This window comes from Anticarsia gemmatalis, chromosome 22 (genome assembly GCF_050436995.1).
Source record: "Anticarsia gemmatalis isolate Benzon Research Colony breed Stoneville strain chromosome 22, ilAntGemm2 primary, whole genome shotgun sequence".
Classification (NCBI taxonomy): Eukaryota; Metazoa; Arthropoda; class Insecta; order Lepidoptera; family Erebidae; genus Anticarsia; species Anticarsia gemmatalis.
Window position 1 is genome coordinate 7,074,615 of NC_134766.1, and position 20,220 is coordinate 7,094,834.

At 37.2% G+C, this 20,220-nt stretch overlaps 3 protein-coding genes across 5 annotated transcripts; all 3 read right to left on the reverse strand.

The window, feature by feature from the left end:
• Positions 1–206: 206 nt before the first annotated feature.
• Positions 207–10,488, reverse strand: LOC142982840 (venom serine protease-like). 3 transcript variants are annotated; one of them, XM_076129534.1, is made up of 10 exons: positions 10,461–10,488; positions 10,087–10,169; positions 9,349–9,489; positions 6,845–6,971; positions 3,849–3,946; positions 3,038–3,236; positions 1,907–1,970; positions 1,380–1,513; positions 745–896; positions 207–415 (listed from the first exon to the last, which is right to left on the reverse strand). In XM_076129534.1, the coding sequence occupies exons 2-10, from the start codon at positions 10,165–10,167 to the stop codon at positions 236–238; spliced, it is 1,176 nt and encodes a 391-aa protein (XP_075985649.1). In that variant the 5' UTR covers positions 10,168–10,169; positions 10,461–10,488; the 3' UTR covers positions 207–235. The 3 variants fall into 3 exon arrangements, with proteins under 3 accessions (XP_075985649.1, XP_075985648.1, XP_075985647.1); XM_076129533.1 differs by lacking the exon at positions 10,461–10,488 and adding an exon at positions 10,395–10,443; XM_076129532.1 differs by lacking the exon at positions 10,461–10,488 and adding an exon at positions 10,250–10,388.
• A 499-nt stretch (positions 10,489–10,987) lies between these two features.
• On the reverse strand, positions 10,988–13,715 carry LOC142982888 (uncharacterized). The gene is made up of 5 exons (XM_076129610.1): positions 13,571–13,715; positions 12,967–13,096; positions 12,407–12,544; positions 11,919–12,045; positions 10,988–11,637 (listed from the first exon to the last, which is right to left on the reverse strand). Exons 1-5 carry the CDS (start codon positions 13,603–13,605, stop codon positions 11,549–11,551), a joined length of 519 nt encoding a protein of 172 aa, XP_075985725.1. The 5' UTR covers positions 13,606–13,715; the 3' UTR covers positions 10,988–11,548.
• Positions 13,716–16,472: 2,757 nt separating this feature from the next.
• On the reverse strand, positions 16,473–19,497 carry LOC142982833 (uncharacterized). The gene is made up of 5 exons (XM_076129521.1): positions 19,156–19,497; positions 18,659–18,788; positions 18,167–18,304; positions 17,735–17,861; positions 16,473–17,407 (listed from the first exon to the last, which is right to left on the reverse strand). Exons 1-5 carry the CDS (start codon positions 19,191–19,193, stop codon positions 17,265–17,267), a joined length of 576 nt encoding a protein of 191 aa, XP_075985636.1. The 5' UTR covers positions 19,194–19,497; the 3' UTR covers positions 16,473–17,264.
• Between the last annotated feature and the right edge of the window lie 723 nt (positions 19,498–20,220).

Below are 20,220 nucleotides of genomic sequence, written 5' to 3' on the forward strand. Positions count from 1 at the left end.
TTGTAAAACCATTTGGATTTTTAAGTACGTTTTATACCTTTTGTTCCGTTGTTTGTATATTTATGAAAATCCTTGACACATTATCAAATTTCCGGATTAGTGCTGGAGCTATCTTAAAAAATATTAAGCACCTTAATGTAGAGTACATTCTACCACAAAACTATTCTTTACTCCAACTTTCACAGTTTAAAAAAAAAATTACCCTCAACATATCAAATCCTTTATTTTACATCATTTAAACGTTACAGTAGTTTGCTCCAGGTGTGTTTTGTTGGATCCAGTTAAGCAGCGAAGTGACCCGGGTATTAATGCCCGGATACCCGGACGCGCAGAACCGGCCGTAGCTGATGATACCCACGGAGTAGAGGCGCCCGTTGGATGGGTCTGTGTAAAGGACTGGGCCGCCGGAGTCATACTAGGAAAAAAATGTGATAGTTAATTAGCCAGAAGCTTAAGTTGTTTGCTTGTTTATCGTATGATTAGTGGTCAACCTAGTGTCAATGTTGTTTAAGCCCCTCGAGAGGCCTTTGACATGTCTTAACGACTGTTATCTTAGTAGACAATAGCCGGAACCGAATTTTTACGTGCCCTCCGAAGCACAGAAACGCCCAGTTTCGGGTTTGGTTGTAGTTTGTGTCCGTTGTTTGTATGTTTGTAAAAGTCCCCGCAACACAAGAGCAATTCTAAGTGCGGGAGTTGTCTTTTAAAAAACAAAACAAAAAAAAAGAAGTTTTTTGGCTTTACCTGACAAGCGTCCTTCCCAGGAGTGAAAGTACACATATGTCTGTCAGTGATACTTGGTTCCTGCGAGCGACACACGCCCTGGGTTATGACATCCACATCCACCTTCTGAAGCGTGTTGGAGCTTGGACCTCCAGGGAACAAGGTACCCCAACCTGGAAGCATCGAAACAGTTCACAATTCGTTTACAGAAATTGTTTTTAAACTTTTTTTGCCTTGAAAAAACTTTTTCTTGTTAGTTTAGATGTTTAATATGTTTATACAACAACTCTACAGATGCCTAATATAATGAGAGTCGTAAATACGTTTAGCTGAACATGAAAATATTTACGTAAATATTTCCTTACAATACTATTACTCTTAGTTGAAGAAAACATAGTTTTATTGATCCTCAATAGTATTTCTATATACGTCAAAGGTCAAACGATATATAACAAAGACAGAAGTAATTTAAGATACGGGATTCGAACCTGAGACAAAGCGATCAGCAGTATATACAATCACCTAGACACACGCATTACTTAAGAGAAAATACTCCAAAACAGCAAACATAATCAGTGACTTTAAATAGAAAAAAAAATGCATCGAAATTTCCTCCTTTTTCTAAGTCGGTTATCAAAAGCTAGTTCTTTACTTACCGAGCATAGTAACTCTAGCGCCTGCTAAGTCGCTGTTAGCGAACTTGAAGGGTAAGCAGACAGGGCCGACTCGCTCACTGTACACTATTGCGTTTGAAACAGTCACTATGGAGATGTCGTAGTCGTAGTTAGTTCTGAAATTATAATAAAATATTTAGTAGATCAGCGGCCTTATCATGTATCTCAGTTGACAACTAGTGTACGTCAAATTGATGATCACTATTCAGTACATAACTGCTTTGATGTAACATGTTAATCACTACAATCTGAGGGAGAAAACAATGTACAGTATAGTGGCTTTCAAATAGTTGTCAACTGAGATAGGTGATAGCCCCCAGATTTTGAATATTGTTGTACTGTTATTAAATCTATTTTATCCACTCAATTGATTTCAAACTAGTTACAATAATTATTTGGTCTCTGTCTACCTCTCATACGGGTGGGAGGTTATTTGACTATTCAGTCACGCCTCATCTCTTTTGGCCATATTAATTTTGGGATAATTTCGGAATTCGTGAGTAACTTACTCCGTAAACCATGGGTGAGATCTAAATGACGATATTCTGTATGCCTGTGTTGCTGGCGAATCACCTGCAAATTAACATAAAACAGGTTTATCAAAAAATTTAATTATAAGGAATGGATTGGATTTACATTTAAGTACAGGCTACAGCGTATTAGACTACTTTCAAAAATAAATGGCGTCATCATAAAATCACTTTTCGCAAGGCGAGAGTGGTACAAAATGGCTTAAAGCTTGAAATTACATAAATTGAGTCTGAAAACTCTCTTCGCGTTTGTGTCAGTGTATTTACCTCAACTTTTGATGGACATTTTGCAATTGATAAGAATTTGGTATTCAATTGAAATTAAATAGTACAAAGGTAACCAGTAAACTAGAAAAAGAATGTTTTTGTGTTCACTGCATATACAACTCTCGATGAATATTTATTGCAAATATGATAAATGACATATTAACATATCATTGTCTATCAACATGACAATAACTAAAATCATTAGATAAACCGCTAATTATTTTATTATGTATTGGCAGTTTATCAATTTCCTGTATAAACATATTTCACGATATTTCTCTAATCATTTATTCAACGCTCACCGACAAACTTATTGATAGCGAATCACTATTAAATAATGTCTACGGAATAAGTAAATTTAAAAACGATTAGATATTTTCTTCTTTCAGTAAATAAGAATAATAAGCCGTTGCCGTCCCTATTTTAAGTGCAAACCCATCTTTGGGACTTGTTTTTTTTTTATTTTAGGATACTTTTACATAAATAATATAATAATAATAAAATAATAAAATATGGAAAATCAGTCTAAAAGGAAAAATAATTTCTGCAGTAACCAACTGCTGTCAGGCTTAAAGTTACCACTTTTAAACTCTCGTGACTTGTACACATAATATTCTAATGCAACGTCTTAAAGGCGATTGAAAATAAAGGTTTGTACATCTTATTTGTTTACCCGACAGTCCGCCCGTGACCACGGTTGATGCAATTCGATCGAAACATCATTATAATATTATAAGGCTTTTAGTTCTTTTAATTTCTCGGTATTTCGAAACAACCTTTCAAAACACCGCGGAAGTCATCATTCTACCAAAAATAGAGAACTATTTAACAAACAGTCCTTACCAACAGTAACATCATGTTCGCCAACAATGACGGCGTAGTTGAAGGGCGACTCGTTGACGAAGCAGTGCGCGGCGCTGAGCACGTACCACGGCGAGAGGATGACGCCGCCGCACGTCATGCGCGAACTCCTCACGTCTGCGATACCCACCATGCTCGGGAACTCGTTCACGCCTGTCTCCACACCGCCTACGATACGGGACTGGATTGAAAAATATTAATTTAAATTTATATTAGTCATCAGCGTCGTCATTGGCCTGTGTCAATATATTGCAGATGATTCAGGTGGCGTTAGATAGAGGAATATTTGTAATAAGGGAATATCTTCGTTCGTGACTTAATGTTAGTACATACACACATTTAAACGGCGATGTCTTGCAATAATGTCAGATGCGTAATATTCGTAGACGGGTGAGGTCCTGCATGACAAGATGTAAGGATGTGAATGAGGCAAGAGAAGTTCGTAAGCATCGTACCAAGTGGCGTTTTTTGATGTCTGCCTTCCATCTATAGGAAAAAGGTGTGATATTTTGTGTATAATATAAAATAATTTGTTATTAAATTACGTGTTTTTCAAAAGAATGGACTATGATTTATTCAGAGACCCTTTGGATGCCAGGCCTCGTTGTGCTGCTCGCGGGGGCTCAATAATTGACATTTACGCCCTTTTTATTCTGACAATTGGATTACAACTAATGCTTAAAGTCAAAGTATGGGAATCCTGGGAATCAGTGGCACAATAATAAAATCATTATGATGATCAATCCAAATTTGAGTAATGTTGCTATTATAAAGTTATTTTACATAGACTCACCCATCGCCTGTCTCCACACCTGCAAGAAGAAGTGCTCGGCTCAGCTGACAGCTGACACGTGAACCTTCCACCTGAACTCCTGTTACTCGTGACCAGACCTTAAAGGAAAAACATCTTGTTGTTACAAGGTTCCTATTGCCAATTATCTAGTTACTAAGGGCTGATGCACACACCTGGCGGCTTGCCCGCTGCGGGTGCCGGCGGGTCGGCGTTATTTTGTTCCTAACATTCGAGCGATTGCTTCGAGTATTTGACAGCTCTGTGCGGCATGTGTGTAGCAGCCTTAAGACTAATTATCTGGTTACTAATGATTAAGAACTGAAAAGAATTTTATATTGCCATTTCAGGCATGCAAAGTAAAGATAGCTTGGAGGACATATAATATTAGAGATGGCATAACGCTAAATAATCGTTTCGTTTAAAAGACAACTTCCGCACTAAGTGCTTGTTCACGTTGGAACTCGCGGGCGCGGTGGCGGTCTCGAGCGCGGGGACGTGGCGATTTGTGTTCACGTTGGCCGCCAGGCGGGCGTTTGGTTCAAACTGGCTCAAACTGGTTGAACTTACTTGACGTCGCGAGTGAATCGCGCCCGCCACCGCGAGTTCGACGTGAACACACACGAACATCTTCATGGCGGCTCCACATTATTGCCGTGAATTCACGCGCGTATTCTCGCCGTGAATTCACGGACCGACTCCATGCCCTCCACATTCACGGAATGCTCACAATAGTTCGAAGCCCTCCGCGAAATGGACGTAGAAGCTGCTGCTGCGATAACTTTATTTGCTGTGTCCCTATACCACTATATAGATTCTGATGTCAAAAACAAGAAAGCTGTTGCTCCTCACACCATTTTTCTATAATCTGAAAAGCTGAGCGCATTATACGGTCCGTACCCCTTTATGGCGGCTCCACATTATTGCCGTGAATTCACGCGCGTATTCTCGCCGTGAATTCACGGACCGACTCCATGCCCTCCACATTCACGGAATGCTCACAATAGTTCGAAGCCCTCCGCGAAATGGACGTAGAAGCTGCTGCTGCGATAACTTTATTTGCTGTGTCCCTATACCACTATATAGATGTCAAAAACAAGAAAGTTGTTGTTCCTCACACCATTTTTCTATAATCTGAAAAGCTGAGCGCATTATACGGTCCGTACCCCTTTATAGTCCAGAGTAAACTGCGCCGGGGCCGTGAATGTGTATGTGTATGCGTGAACGCCGCGCGAACCCTTTGTCACGGGACTTTAATACCGACTCTGATCGGGGAACAGGCGTGAACGCGCGTGGACCCCGTGAAAACCGTCCACATTCACGTTCGCGTCTGTTCACGGAGCTTCACGGCAATAATGTGGAGCCGGCATTATAGTCCAGAGTAAACTGCGCCGGGGCCGTGAATGTGTATGTGTATGCGTGAACGCCGCGCGAACCCTTTGTCACGGGACTTTAATACCGACTCTGATCGGGGAACAGGCGTGAACGCGCGTGGACCCCGTGAAAACCGTCCACATTCACGTTCGCGTCTGTTCACGGAGCTTCACGGCAATAATGTGGAGCCGGCATCACTTGTTTGATATTGGCGCGAGCGCGCCACGCGGGCCGCGCGCGACGCCGCTAGCTCGCCCGCGACTTAGTGCTTGTTCACGTTGGAACTCGCGGGCGCGGTGGCGGGCGCGGTCGCGGGGACGTGGCGATTTGTGTTCACGTTGGCCGCCAGGCGGGCGTTTGGCTCAAACTGGCTCAAACTGGTTGATCTTCCCTGACATCGCGAGTAAGCCGCGCCCGCCACCGCGAGTTCGACGTGAACACACACGAACATCTTCACTTGTTTGATATTGGCGCGAGCGCGCCACGCGGGCCGCGCGCGACGCCGCTAGCTCGCCCGCGACTTAGACCGCGCGAACGGTTTGTACGTGAACACTTCGGTACATCGCCATATGTTTGATATTTCGCGACCGCGCCCGCCACCGCGCCCGCGAGTCAACGTGAATGAGCACTTAGACCGCGCGAACGGTTTGTACGTGAACACTTCGGTACATCGCCATATGTTTGATATTTCGCGACCGCGCCCGCCACCGCGCCCGCGAGTCAACGTGAATGAGCACTTAGACTTACTCTTGTGTCGCGGGGATTTTTACAAACATACAAACAATGGACACAAAGCACAACCAGACCTGATGTTCTGTGTGGGAATCAAACCCACGACCTTCCGATGCAATGGTAACGTAGTGGTGATCTAAACCACTGTGCCACGGACGCACTCGAATCTTCTTTTCTTAATATCAACAATTTATTTCCAGTTTCGAGAGACAAGAATGATGTAAAAGAGGTAAAAAGTACTAAAGGTACTTAACTATGGTTTCATTCAACAGTTTTGATTGGTACTGATGTGGCCTAGTAACAATTATAAATTCTTGGATTCGGTTGAATAAATCCGCTTATATCAAAGTAATCGTTTAATGCTTTTAAGTAATTTATCATAAAAACTTTCACGTGTTTATATTACAGATAATAATCTTATCGGATCACTGTCGTATCTTATTATTAGATCATTTTGTTATATTTGCTTATAATTATTTATTATGATTCATTATTTTTGTAAAACCCAGCGAAAGATACCGCAGGTAGCGATACTATTCGAGACTGTTTAAAATAATAATATGGCGGTTAATTCTTTCTAAATAACATTTTTAATTTAGACTCTCCAACATTTTAACATGTATACATGTCTCTCGTTTTTTTATTTTTAATGGTACTGAAATGTAATTGTTTTAATTTATCAGATTTTCATAAGAATAATTGGCGTTCTGAACGTTCAACACATGGCTCAGATAGAACAGTAATTTTCTTTTTGTCCACGGGACACCAATTACTGAAGGTAATTTTATGTTGAAAATTCTGGAGTTGAAAATCTTTACTAAAATATTATATTCAGTCAGCATTATATAACTGAAATCAAATATAGAAACGCAAAAATGTTATAAGAAACTTACCCATGGATATTCTGGTGCCAGTAGACAGTACATTAAGGCTTCCCCGGCCACAGTATGTCTGAGCATCCGAGAGTTGAAGGTTTCCTGTCAGTGACACCAGAAACCGGTCCACTGAACATGACTGCGACTGAAATTTAATGTTATTGTATAATATTTAAAACATTAACACCCCGTCGCACAGATATTCCGACATGCGTTCCCAAGTTACCCGAGCCACTGAAGCCTTCATCAACTCCGACCTATGTATACCCCAGGGTCATATACCATTAACATTTCCCAAAATTGACCAAATGTCTCCTAACATATAAATAAATAAATAAATAAATAAATAAATATTATGGGACAACTCACACACGGTCATTTGATTCCAAACTAAGCAGAGCTTGTACTATGGTAACCAAATAACTGATAAACATACTTATATACTTCTAAATACATACTTATATAGATACATTAACATCCAGGCTCAGAACAAATACTCGTGCTCATCACACAAAGATTTGTCCCGGGTGGGATTCGAACCCACCACACGCGGCGCTATGGTTGTTGCGGCGAGGTGACCGCTTAAACCACTGCGCCAAACTAGAATTCCTAAGGAAGGTAGACGCCAGGCAGGCGGCCGGTTGTAAAAACATTGACAAAGTTTGACAAAGAAATACAATACAAGCTAATAAGACAAAGAAAGGTTTGAAATACAGGCAGCACCATTTAGAATCAGCGTTTGATCGTGCATTAGTCCGAATTAAAGTCGATCGATTTAAAATTTGATTCTGTCGCCCAGGTATAAGAAATATAGTTAGCTCTAGTAATTGGCTGACTAGAGCTAACTATATTGTCCTCTTGTCTACTACTAGTATAAATACTATTCATAAGAAGGGAGTAGTTATTTTAATCTGTTGAATAAACCAACTTTTGTATCTACTGTTCGACATTGAACTTGTTATTATCAAAAGTTTCTAATCGGTCTATGATTTATTCAGTAATTATCTTCAGTAGAAACTTACATATATCACGATGACAAAGCGAAATGGTGACACAACTTTGGACGGAAAAAGCCTGGCCTAGATTGATGGCTGACATCACGATGATAATAATAATTTATTATTAATTAATTGATCTATCGCGAGTTTACGTTATCAAGATTTTTTCTGACCAATCCGGAGATTTCATGATAATTTTTTCACATGAAGTACTATTTATTTTTCTAATTAATAATAACGAAGTCCTGTAAAATTATTTATATATGCAATGTTTTGAAGTGAAGTCGGTACAAGCAAGCAGATAGACAGACAAAAGAAGTGCATACAAAATATTTAATATGCCTCTTGGGGATAAAGGAGAATGCTCAAAATGTATGGGAAAAAAACCCAGGCCGTACACAAACGGTGTGTACCTAACTCAGAATTTTAGTGATACTGAGTGATTCAATTCCAGATATTCGTCTCTATCAAATTCGATGGCTAAATACTATTTTTTGCTATTATCTACTATTTAAAAGGTGAATTTAAAAAATAAATATTTTTCAAACATTCATCACAATGATTATTTTTTTAATAATATAATTGTATAAGTAAATATCTAATACTAATAAATAATTAATTTTAATGGAACTGTGATTTTTAAAAAATAATTAACAATAAAATAATTATATTCTATCACTACATAGTACATAGAAGGTGCCAGCTGCATTTCTTCCCGTGCATACGGCAAAAGTCAGTAGAGGGATAGAAGGGTTTGGTGCTTCATAGGCTATAGGCTAGCAATCTACCACCATGACAACACTTTTCTACCTTATAATAGCCCTCCAATTGTCTGCCAACCCGCATTAGACCAGTGTGGTGGACTAAGGCCTGATCCCCCTCTTTGTTAAGAGGGGAGGCTCGTGCCCCTCGGTGGGGACATATATGACCTGGTAATGATGACTCATTTTTCAAAAATATATTTTTTAATATTTTTAATTTGTAACTCAGTTACATACCTATATTAAAAATGTGTGATTCAAAAAAGATTAAACATTTATATAGGTAACTTATTTAAAAAATATAAAAATATATTGAAAACCCCTACTGAAAAGTTATAGCAAAATAGTATGTTCAGCCATCGAATTTGATAAAGGTAAACATTGGGAATTCAATTACACAGTATAACTAATTTTTTGAGTTACATAACTTTTGTGTAGAGCCTGGGTTTTTTTTGAGCATTCTCCTTTACAAAGAAGAAGCTTGTTCCCCTTAGGAAATTTATCCACACAGATAGCGAAGCATCAGAAGTTCACGAATATCACGCCTTCTGTACTCGGAGGTGTATGTAAAGATGTGTGAAATGCACCCCCGTTATATACCGACCACGTTACCAAACTACCATTGAGAAATATTCTGATGTACACTTTCTCCCGACCCGGGAACCGAACCCGAGGCATCATGATCAGCAGTTGGATACACTACCGACCGCGCCACACAGGAAGTCAATAACTAGATATAAATAAATGTATAACGTGTAATTACCTGAGGCAGATTTATCTCAGAACATACTAGCCGACAATTATAGCCAGTAGGACAGTCAGCTACCCAGCGACATGTCTGACCGATCCCGTACGAGCCGGGCCAGCCAGGACTGTTCACTGTGTAGGTACGGCCAGCTAGAATCTGTAGTGATAAATATGGTTTAACACAGGAGGCTTATTCCAACAATTCTAAATATTTTTTTAACACATTTCGAGATTTCATATAAGTAACTACAGCTGAAATATGGAAAACGAGACAATCGGTTTAACTTGTTTAATATTAGATTGTTGCCTATAGACTTTAAAAATCATGACCCAAAATATATTAGAAAAAATCGCGTAAGATTTGAGTGATCCTCTCATAATTATTCGAAATGATCACGGTTTTGGCAGGAAACTGGAAAATTAAGGTTTGTTTGTCGTATGGTTAGTGGTCAACCTAGTGTCAAAGTCGTTCAAGCCGCCCGAGAGGCCTTTGACGTGGCTTAAAGACTGTTATCTTAGTAGACAACAACCGGGACCGACTTTTAACGTGCCCTCCGAAGCACGGAGACGCCCAGCTCAAATCCCACTATGCGGTCACCCATCTATGGAATGACCGCGCCAGTGGTTGCTTAACCCACTGATCGTTTACCGACTGGTGAGCGCAACTGGCTATGGGCGCCTCAAGGTACTATTCTAATATATTTTATATACTCGTACTTAAATTCAAATAAATACATATTGCTAGATTCCATACCTGTTGATAGAAATCGCAGTTGGAGTCTTGTGCCGCCACAAGACTCAGTCCTAAAATCAAAACTACTGTTTCGATAATCATACCTGAAAAACACACTAATTAATAAATTTCACCTTCATTTAAGATAACTAAACTTAAGAAAATTCTCACTTTTTATATTAACCTTTAGTAAAATATACACTATTATTTTCGTTTTTCATGTATTGAAACACGAGTCTTATCTATTACTTAATAACTTAAAGTAGTAAAGTAATAACACTTCGATAAATACATTCCAACTTTAACTGTTTTACATAAATACGACATACCTGCTGTCTACCTATGTGCACTGAATGTGAAAAAAACTATAAATTATCGAAGCAATTATTACTTACGTTATCAGTTAAGACTAGGATTCGGCAGTTTCATCTCTTTGATAAGAAAGATTAGAGATAGCATGTCGGTGTTTTCATTGATTATAATTATCTGTTTGTGAAAACAGATACTTAAATGATTTCATGAGTTATTATAGATTTATAGTCCTAAAATTTAATTTTCTATTGCTTCAAAAGTAGCATAACTAATAGGTAAAAGAACTGCTGAGGTAACATTTGGAAAGACGTGTCCACCGACTGCACTAAAGAAAAGTTGTTTATTCAGATACTATTCTATACTGTACCCTTTCTATCCAAGTTTTCCGCCAAAGTCTTCCATTGTTGGTGTACTGACTTTCATCTTCAGCCATAGTTCCTAATTCTTCAAATAGATGTACCCTAAGGTCAAAATCTCTCAAAAAAGTTTTGCCCAGCAAAAGGCGCCGGAATCACACTAAACAGAAATTGCTTCTGTCATAAGTATTCCAGTAAGTTGCAGCAACTAATTGTGTAGTAGATTAAATAAAACAAGTTTCTTATTAATAGCTTTAATATTTCAACAATAAACACAAAGCCCTTAACATGATTACCTATGCTTTTTCCAAAATGTTTAAAAGTATGTACACCAATAACATGATATTCTAGAGGCGGTACTATCGACTAGCGAGCTCTTGATTTAAAAATTTTAGCTAAAGACTTTTATACAACATGTTGCTTGCCCGCAAGAATACTATATTAGCCCTAAAAATGCACTTTCCCAAAAAAATAATTAAAGTTCTTGACTGCAAGTACTGGGCAAACAAAAAGAACGATAAAGAGATGCAACTTATTTAAACAAATATTGTTTAGTCCAAAACGTTAAGAATTTGCAATCTAATTTACAAAACGTTTTTTTTAAGTGCCGGACAAAATACCTACTGTATAACGATTTAACGAACCGTTTCCACAGTTTGTACACATAATTACGATACCTTATTCGTTTACCCGATGTTTTGTGTTCTATATTCTTTTTAAGAAACGATGAGTCGATAGTCGATAGTAATAGGAAATCCATCGCCCCACAGTACCCAAATGTCCACTTATACTTATTTGAACTATAATTAATTTCTTCAACCTTTTCTATATCTACGTTTAGTGATCACCGACGACACTGTACATGTAAATCTTCCGCCCGGACTTCTCATACTTGATACTAACGCTGAAAATAAAAATAAAAATACCGTTATGTTTCTTAATTGTACATGCTATAAAGAATTATCATATAATTGACTTTAAATTTTATTATAATTCTTTATATTCATTCCTATTGGGCTACGAAGAACTAAAAGATGTCTCGAACGACGAACTCTAAAGTTAAACTTTACCAAATTTCGCATACCTACTTAGATCATCTGACCTGCATAAGCCTGCTTTTTATCTATTGGATTGTCTAATCGAAAGTAGCATCTGGCACGTTAACTGACAGATAATTATACTCACCTATAGCGATCATTTGTCCGCGAGACCTGACGTTAATCCTCGAAGAGCCGCAGTAAGCGTCACCACCGTCATGCTCTATATTCCCAGTCCTCGATACCAACAACATGTCTACTGTGCATTTGTTTGACTGAAAAAGAACAAAATATATTTCCATTGAACACGCTTCCACAGCGCGAATACGTGCCACGAAAAAGAATATCTATTTGTGCAACTGACAAATTTAATAATCGTTTCGATTTTGCTTTGGTTCTATGCTTGATTTTTCACTGGTTCTGTCGGTTAGCCGTCCCATTTCATCATCGGTGTATAAAAGTAAGGGAATAGAGAAAAAATCAACTATAACCTAGTAATCGATAACATAAGTACAATTATTTTTTTTCCGTTATAAGGACAATTTGCAATCAGGTATCTAGCGTCAATTATGACATTAAGGTAAGAGGTTTCGAATAAGTGGAACAAATAAGGCATTATATTTACGTTTTACTTACTTCAGGCATTCCAAGGTTATCGCATTTCAACCGGCAGGAGCCGACAGGGCACTCAAACTTCCACAGACATTTGGTCCCGGGAGAATAGATCTGCGGCCAGTTCGGGTTGTACAAACGTACTCGCTCTCTGCGATTCACCTGCCAGATAACAAACAGACATTTCAGGCCTATAGACAGTGGAAAGTATCGGATAACGTAATGATAGATATAGTAAAAATGTTGGCTATCATAAATGTCAGCATTTGACCTATACGATTTGATTTTCATTTTGAAGAAGGGGCCCCGAATGTATGAAAAGAATCTGTAAATTTTCCAATTAATAACCAAACCGACACTTAAAGCCGGTTCCTTCATCAAAAGTAACAGCCAAAGTATAGGGTTACATGAAAAATGAGGGCCAAATTTATTCCTTGACAAAGAAATATATGTGTTACTTTAGATATGTATAAAGATATACCTGGGGGCCTTGCCATGTTACATTTCTCTCCTGGAGAAATGAAACATGGCAAGTTAGTTAGTTTTTTCTGTTATTGAAAAGTAATGGAACGAGTGAAACTTACTGATTCATGTAGATCACACCCGCTAGCGTTATCATTCTTCAAGTTGACATTTTGTACATGTAATCTATACACTTTTTTCATTGACATCGGGTTTATCGCCAGAAACAGTATTAACGTTCCGATAATCATCCTGAAACAGAAAATACGACTTCAAACCCTCATTTACCCTCATGTACATTTAGCAGTTATGCTTAATGCCTTAGTCACGTTAAAAAAAAAAGGTCCATTTAGCGGTAGTTTATCTATTCAATAGTGTTTAAACTAATACAAAAAACGCTATTAAATAGATAAACTACCGCTAAATGTACTCAGAAACCCCCGTTTCTGAGAACATTTAATGAACCTTCTGAGCTGAAAGGGAGACCTGGTCAAGTGTCTACCAGAGTTAGTTCTTCATGTCACTAACACGAACAAATTTAAACACAGAAGCAGCCGTAACTTTTATGATAATTGCTTTTAATTTAGAGATACTTTTGTAAACAGACTTGTTTGGTTTTCAGACACAAATGTATGAAATAGGCTTTCTTTTATCAGCATCAAAAAGCACTACAAAGCACTTTTCTTTGAAAATAGCAGTACGGAACTTAAATAAAAAAAAATATACCTGCAACTCCAATTGTCCAATGACACACAAGGCATAGCCTTTTCTAAGGTCAAAACTCATTAAATCACATTCACTAAGTAAAACCCGTCTAAACCATTCAATGGCTTATATATTTTTAAACAAGAATAAAGTTCCTTGGACTAGACTGCTTGTTGAACTGAATTAACATAATAAATGTTTTTCTTAAATAACCTTTGTCATATAACACAATTCCCATTTCTTATTGTTTTGTTATTTCATTCATAATGGAAATATATCCATTCATTGGGTACTTACGATGATAGGTCAGCTAAGGTATGCTGAAACATTTATTGTAATGTTCTTCGTACTATCAAACACATATAGGCATCGTACTTATATTATTTATAAACTAGCTGACTCGCGCAACTTCGCTTGCGTCACGTAAGATAGAATGGGTCAAGATGTTACCCGTTTTTGTAACATTTTTTTCCGGTACTCTGCTCCTATTGGTCATAGCGTGATGATATATATGAGCCTACAGCCTTCCTTGATGAATGGGCTATCTATACCCGAAATAATTTTTAAATCGGACCAGTACTTCCTGAGATTAGCGCGTTCAAACAAACAAACTCTCAGCAACACTCTTCAGCTTTATAAAATTGGTATAGATGCGAAAAACGCAAATTCTACTGAAATATTTTTTATGAAATTCGGTACACAAATAGTTTATAATCTAGACTAATACACAGGACACTAGAACTAGCAATACTATGGTCTTACAACCTATGGTCTGACAATTCAGTATAGTATAGAGCCTTAGCGTGCACGATTTATTAGAATAAAAAGAGAGCGAGGTCTGGTGCGTACATACATATGTACCACTGTCCGTATTTGATAGAATGCTGTCCCGATTGAAAAGTACCTTATTCCTGACCAATATAGGATTTACAGGGTGATACAATGTATGTTACTTAAACCATAAGATAATACAAAATATACAAGAGCGTATCTCGTCAACAAGTAAATGAGCTTGACAAGAAAAAATGACAAAATATACTTACCTTTATATAACACTAAACAAAAAGAAAATATAACACTTTTCCCGACCGGGAATAAATCCCGAAACCTCTTAATAACAGTCGTAATCACTACCGTCCACACCACAGAAATAGTCAGTCAGTCAAATAAATAAATCTTTAAAAAAATTAATACTCCGAGTACGTAGAATCTACCAGAAATCAAAATGCATTAGTTAATTGTGTTCGTTATACGCCATGTTTAGCTTCCGAATTAAAACAATGCTTATTGTATAATCTATAGTAATCAAAACAAACTAACGTCCTGAATATTTCAGCATGAGTAAGGGCTGATAGTAAACTGAAACAGTTATGACGCTACATGAGTAATAGTGAGTAGGTATTAGCTAACAAACAAATGTTTGTAAAAAAGGTATGGATGTGAATGACGCAAGGAAAGTTTGTAATGATCGCCTTGTTTGTTTGTGTGACTAAATGTATGGATGTGACTGAGGCAAGGGAAGTTTGTAAGGATCGTACCAAGTGGCGTTCTTTGGTCTCGGTTTAACCCTGTGAGAAAGAGGCGTGATATATAAATGTAACTACAAAACAAGAAGGTTGACGTCAGTCAGGCAGCCGATGGTTAAAATATCAGTCAATGATTTTTAGAGAAAACATCTTGCGCCGACCCCACGTAATGTGGGATATGGACAAGAAAAGGAAGAATCTAGGAGTATCTCAGACTTTCAACGATTTTAGTCTTCAAGCGAGTACCACCATACAAATTAATTGAGGTACGAACTACTCGCGTCGCTGATATTCGTCCCGCGTCTGGATTTGTTGGGCGGGTGTCCATTTTAGACCTAAATCGTCGAGTATCAGAGATTTTCGTAGTTTTGTGTAAGAAGAGCATTTAAATTACTCAGCACATACTCGTAGATTAAGCATTGCCAAACAGTATGACAATGCTGCCAGCATTTCGGGAACTTTCCCGGTAGATAGCGATGCAGAAGAGTACTACGACGAAAGGCGCACTTCCCATTACCTTTTTCTGATATTTTATAATGAGTATGTAGATATAATGAGTATGTTTTGTACAGTTTAAATAATATCGAATAAAATAACTTCAAAATCAAATCATTTATTTATTAAGATCAAATATTGACACTTATGAAAGTCGTTACAATTTCTAAATCTACCACTAGCTCGGAAAGAGGGTAGATTATGAGAAGAGCTAGCAAGATCACTTTAAATAACTAATCACTTTAAAAACACTTCAATGCGAAATATCACTTAATCAGCACCGCTACGATTATGCCCGGATCGTTAATGTAAGTATTTTTAATGATGTCTCAAAAACGAATAGTCATTGAATTTCCAACAGATTAGCTCTGACACAGTAAATAATGTATATTAACTCTACTATTAACCCCTAACCTTAACTAACCTAAGGGAAGCACTTCTACTGCCACCATCAAAATTGTAGAAGCTTAATCTTAAAGTACCTAAGAATGTATGAATAATTTAAAAAAATACGTCGCCGCTAAATTGAAATTACTGCATCCGTTCGGGAATTATGATGCCACAGACAGACACACAAACAGACACACAGACAGATATGTCAAACTTGTAACACCCCTCTTTTTGCGTCGGGGGTTAAAAATAGGCCCAATTAAAGGAACTAACTCTAAATATGGCGTAATGTAGGTCTAATCTACACGCCTCTGCCCTTGCCAGGTATAACTGGCGTGATATTATACATATACGTTTGCAATATTTTTTATTTTATAAGAAAGGAAAGAAGAGGCTTGGATCTAAATGTAATGGTTTCAAAATAAGAAGGATTTAATAAAAATCATTTGTCGTTATTAATCGATTTTATTCACTAAAACATGAAATAAATATTGGTGTGTATAATGTGTAAAGTAGTTCTTATTTTTAACATTAATTATTTATATTATCACATATTATTTTTATGTTAAGTAACACTTATTTCTTCAACAACTGCGGTAGGTACCTAAAACCTCAAATCAACAATAATGTAAAAACGTTTTTTTTTTTTAATTGTGTAACCTTTAGGTGTAAGAAATTTTTACGATTTTTTTTTCTTAACGATACAGTAGTTGAAGCGACAAGCAATTACAATGTAACATTTTATCTTAAAATCTAATTATTTTAAACCTATAATCTAGTAACACTTTTAGTTGGCGCTTGCGTCTTTTTGCAACACAGTGACATATAGTGAGGGAAATAATATTATAATGCTTCATTTAGTTTTTTAAATAAATCATGTGTTAGCAGAGCGGTAAACACATCCGTCCATCTTCCACTTCATCGAGTTATAAAATCTATGTATCTTAACAACGATTTTTTTAAGGTGAAAAGTTGCAATGTTGAATTAATGTTGCACTAGCGGGAGTGGTTAGCTTTACCGGTGAACCGCATGGCTAACCTCTCCCGCGGTCACCCGCTATGATATTATGTATGTTATTATTTTTCTATCGCGTTCCCGATTGCAACTTAGAAGGTCCAGAAGCGAAACGAGTCGTAGTCTTATACTAAAGATTGGTAACAAAAAGCTTAAATTAGAAAAAGGTGGAAGGCATGAATAGAGCCTTTACTATGCAGTAGGACAGTATTGTTATCTGCTCGATAACAATTATAAATTAACTTATTTATAGTGATTATTATTGCTAAGCGCGGCTGTCAAACTGCAGCTACTCAAACGTGTATCCCGATGTGTCTGAGCTGGTTTCACCCAAGATGTATTCTGTAGCCAAGTTCAGTCGACGATCCTCACTCTCCGTCCTTACTGTACATACAAACCTTCCGCCGGGACTCTTGGGACTTGATGATAATGCTGGAAGAAGAAAAAGAAAAATTGAATAAAACTGATACTTAAGATAGTGTCTTATACGACAAGGTAGGAGTAAATGAAGCAAGGGAGATTTGTAGAGATCAAAGCAAGTGGCGTTCTTTGAATGGATTAATGAATTTTATGAGAAAAAGTTTGCAAGACCCTGTCAAAATTTAAGTTTTAGTTCTCCATGGTGTCGGTCCTGCGTGTGATGTCGCGCTCGTGCGCACCCTTAAATATAATAAACAAACTGTGCAGTAGACTGATTTTTTTGTTCTAAGAAACCGTAGTCGAAGAACGGCTAAGAGGCCATATTGTTAAGTTTCTTACCCAAAGTAAGTGCTTGGCCAGCAGACTTGGAATCAATAACAGTTCGTCCACAGTAGATTTGTGCGTTGTCAAGTTCGGTGCTACCAGACTCCGACACCAATAACATGTCCACGAAACATTTCTTTGACTGAAAGAATAAAAAATAAGTCAACCAACACTCATATCACAATTTACTACCAGGAAATATCTTTTTTTCATAGGCTAAAGAACCAAGTCACTCCGGCAGACATATAGAACACCATTTATGACAGAAAGAAACAGTTTCCCCCACCAGTCTTGAAAAAAGGCGACACACGCTCGCCAAAGAAAAAACTGCGCTGTGTGTAAATATTCATCAGTTTCTAGTCAAAAGTGTGAACTAAAACCTAGAACAGGATAACAGTATCTTTTCTGTAACTTCATAGGGAGTAAAAGCCGGCAGTCAGCACTTACTTGTGGCAAACCAACATCAGAACAATGCAAATGGCAGGTAGATCCTGGACACTCAAACTTCCAGCGGCACATGATACCAGCGGAGTAAATCTGAGGCCAGCCGGGGTTCCTGATTGTGATGATTTCGCCAGGAGTCACCTGAAAGAATAGACAATTTTATTGCCATTCAACTCAAAATGTTAAAAATTACTCCATCGTCCGAGTAAAAACATGGGAAAGGTCAGGTAGAAATTCGGAGCCCGCCATTTTTATTTTTTTAATATTAATTATTAAGTCTTCGTCGACAGTTTTGGGCACGTCTTTTCTAGAACTTCGTTATAGGACTTATGACGGCCAAGTCAGCCAATTCTGAAGAAGTGTCTGTTAGCTTTTCAATTAGAATTCTGATTAATGTTTTTATTCATTTGTTGTTGTTCTTATCTATCGGTTAGGTTATTTCACACTTAACCATAGACTGTATAACTAACTGCAAGAGCCGCAAACTACACTCACCGTCTCCGAAGAATCACAGTTGCCAAGCATGCTAGATTTAGGTTTCTGACGTTGAATATGCTTGTGTCCTATTCTCCGAGCTGAAGCAATGTTCACGGCCACGAGGATGACCAGTATTCTAAGAATCACCCTGAAAGTAACACATATTAGGACGTATTTCAAGTACCTTTAGTATTGTGGTTCTCAAATACTAACGTTTTTCTTCTAATGGAATGAAAGGGCAGGGTTGGGGCAACTTGACGTTGCTTCGAATTATATGCAAAACGAAACTTCTAATTCACAATTACAGCTTAAAGTCAATCGCTGTTAAGTTAATTTTGCTACAACAGTCAGGGCCTACACTTCCATAATATATTATATTTTAATCAATACCGAAAATAAAAAAAAAAACAACAGTTTAGGAAAATAATTGCTCCTACATTTCTTCCAAGTAAAAATTGGTTAAATATATCAATATCAGGTTTGCTAGCTCCAAAGATTTAATGAAAACTACTTACCTGCAGTTTCTGCAGCTCAAAATATGAACACGAAGCATGATTGCAATCCGAAATAATGCAGAAATATCCGAAAATAAATCCCTTTTCGATTGAAGAATCCCCAATGTACCTCCAGACTCAAAGTATAATCATTAATAATATTTCTAATATCTTTTCCAAATCAAAATTTAAGAGAAAATAATTTCTCCTCTGAGTGTGTTCCCGATCACGATTACGAATCGAATAAATCTAATGACTGTTGTTTATACCTTAAATACGTTATGTGTTTACAATTAGGCTTAAAATTACGGCATTGTCTAAATTTTGATTCTTCATTTGGCTATTGAAAACCACAATAGATTATGTCATGAATCGTAGTTAGCTAGTAATCAATTGGTGAAATGAGACAATGGCTTTTATGAAATTTGGTGAATAACAAAATGTATTCAAGATAGACTGATGTCACTCTGATTTAACTGGATATAAAAGCGGAGTGTTACGCGATTTAAATATTCGTTATTGAAATTTTAGCTAATAAAATTCATGCGATAACATAATATGAAGCTGTAAAACAGTAACTGTAATAGGAAATATATGAAAAAATTGATAAATAACAATTAAATGTACAAAAGAAATATCGTTACTTCATAAGTTTGTACTGTCACTTATGCTTATACCGATAAACTGCGAAGTTACATGAAGAGCTAGAATAAAAAGAAGAAGAATTGTTAACTTTCGAACTTTGCATGCTAAGCTCTGTAGCTCAATTCTCTATTACTATCGACTACCGACAACCGACCTGTCATCGAGAAATTTTATATGAAAATCTGATCAGCGCCTCTGACGGGTGGCGTAGAAAACATTTTGGCAGTACATTCTATATGTCAAAATTTCGATAGCTAGCCGGTTGTCGGTAGTCAATAGTGGTACAGAATCGAGGTACTGTATATCAACTTTTGTAGTAAAGGATTCATCATTTTGGTTTTCCTATTTTCAACCAAAAGATACGTATCATTATTAACTCAGGATTATAACATTAATTTTAATATTTTTTATATACAGACATTATCTCCAATAAAACAAAAA

What these genes read in the sequence shown, in the direction of transcription:
- LOC142982888 (XM_076129610.1), bottom strand. Translation starts at nt 13,605, where the DNA reads ATGCCTTGTGTGTCATTGGACAATTGGAGTTGCAG. An exon ending in ATAACCTTGGAATGCCTGAA is followed by an intron (nt 12,046 to 12,406) that starts GTAAGTAAAACG and finishes GTTCTTTTTCAG; the next exon opens with TCAAACAAATGCACAGTAGA. An exon ending in CGGACAAATGATCGCTATAG is followed by an intron (nt 11,638 to 11,918) that starts GTGAGTATAATT and finishes TTTTATTTTCAG; the next exon opens with CGTTAGTATCAAGTATGAGA.
- LOC142982833 (XM_076129521.1), bottom strand. Translation starts at nt 19,193, where the DNA reads ATGCTTCGTGTTCATATTTTGAGCTGCAGAAACTGCAG. An exon ending in ACTGTGATTCTTCGGAGACG is followed by an intron (nt 18,305 to 18,658) that starts GTGAGTGTAGTT and finishes CTATTCTTTCAG; the next exon opens with GTGACTCCTGGCGAAATCAT. An exon ending in CTGATGTTGGTTTGCCACAA is followed by an intron (nt 17,862 to 18,166) that starts GTAAGTGCTGAC and finishes TTATTCTTTCAG; the next exon opens with TCAAAGAAATGTTTCGTGGA.
- LOC142982840 (XM_076129532.1), bottom strand. Translation starts at nt 10,286, where the DNA reads ATGAAAAACGAAAATAATAGTGTATATTTTACTAAAG. An exon ending in CTGAGATAAATCTGCCTCAG is followed by an intron (nt 6,972 to 9,348) that starts GTAATTACACGT and finishes ATTAAATTTCAG; the next exon opens with TCGCAGTCATGTTCAGTGGA. An exon ending in TGGCACCAGAATATCCATGG is followed by an intron (nt 3,947 to 6,844) that starts GTAAGTTTCTTA and finishes TTTTCCTTTAAG; the next exon opens with GTCTGGTCACGAGTAACAGG.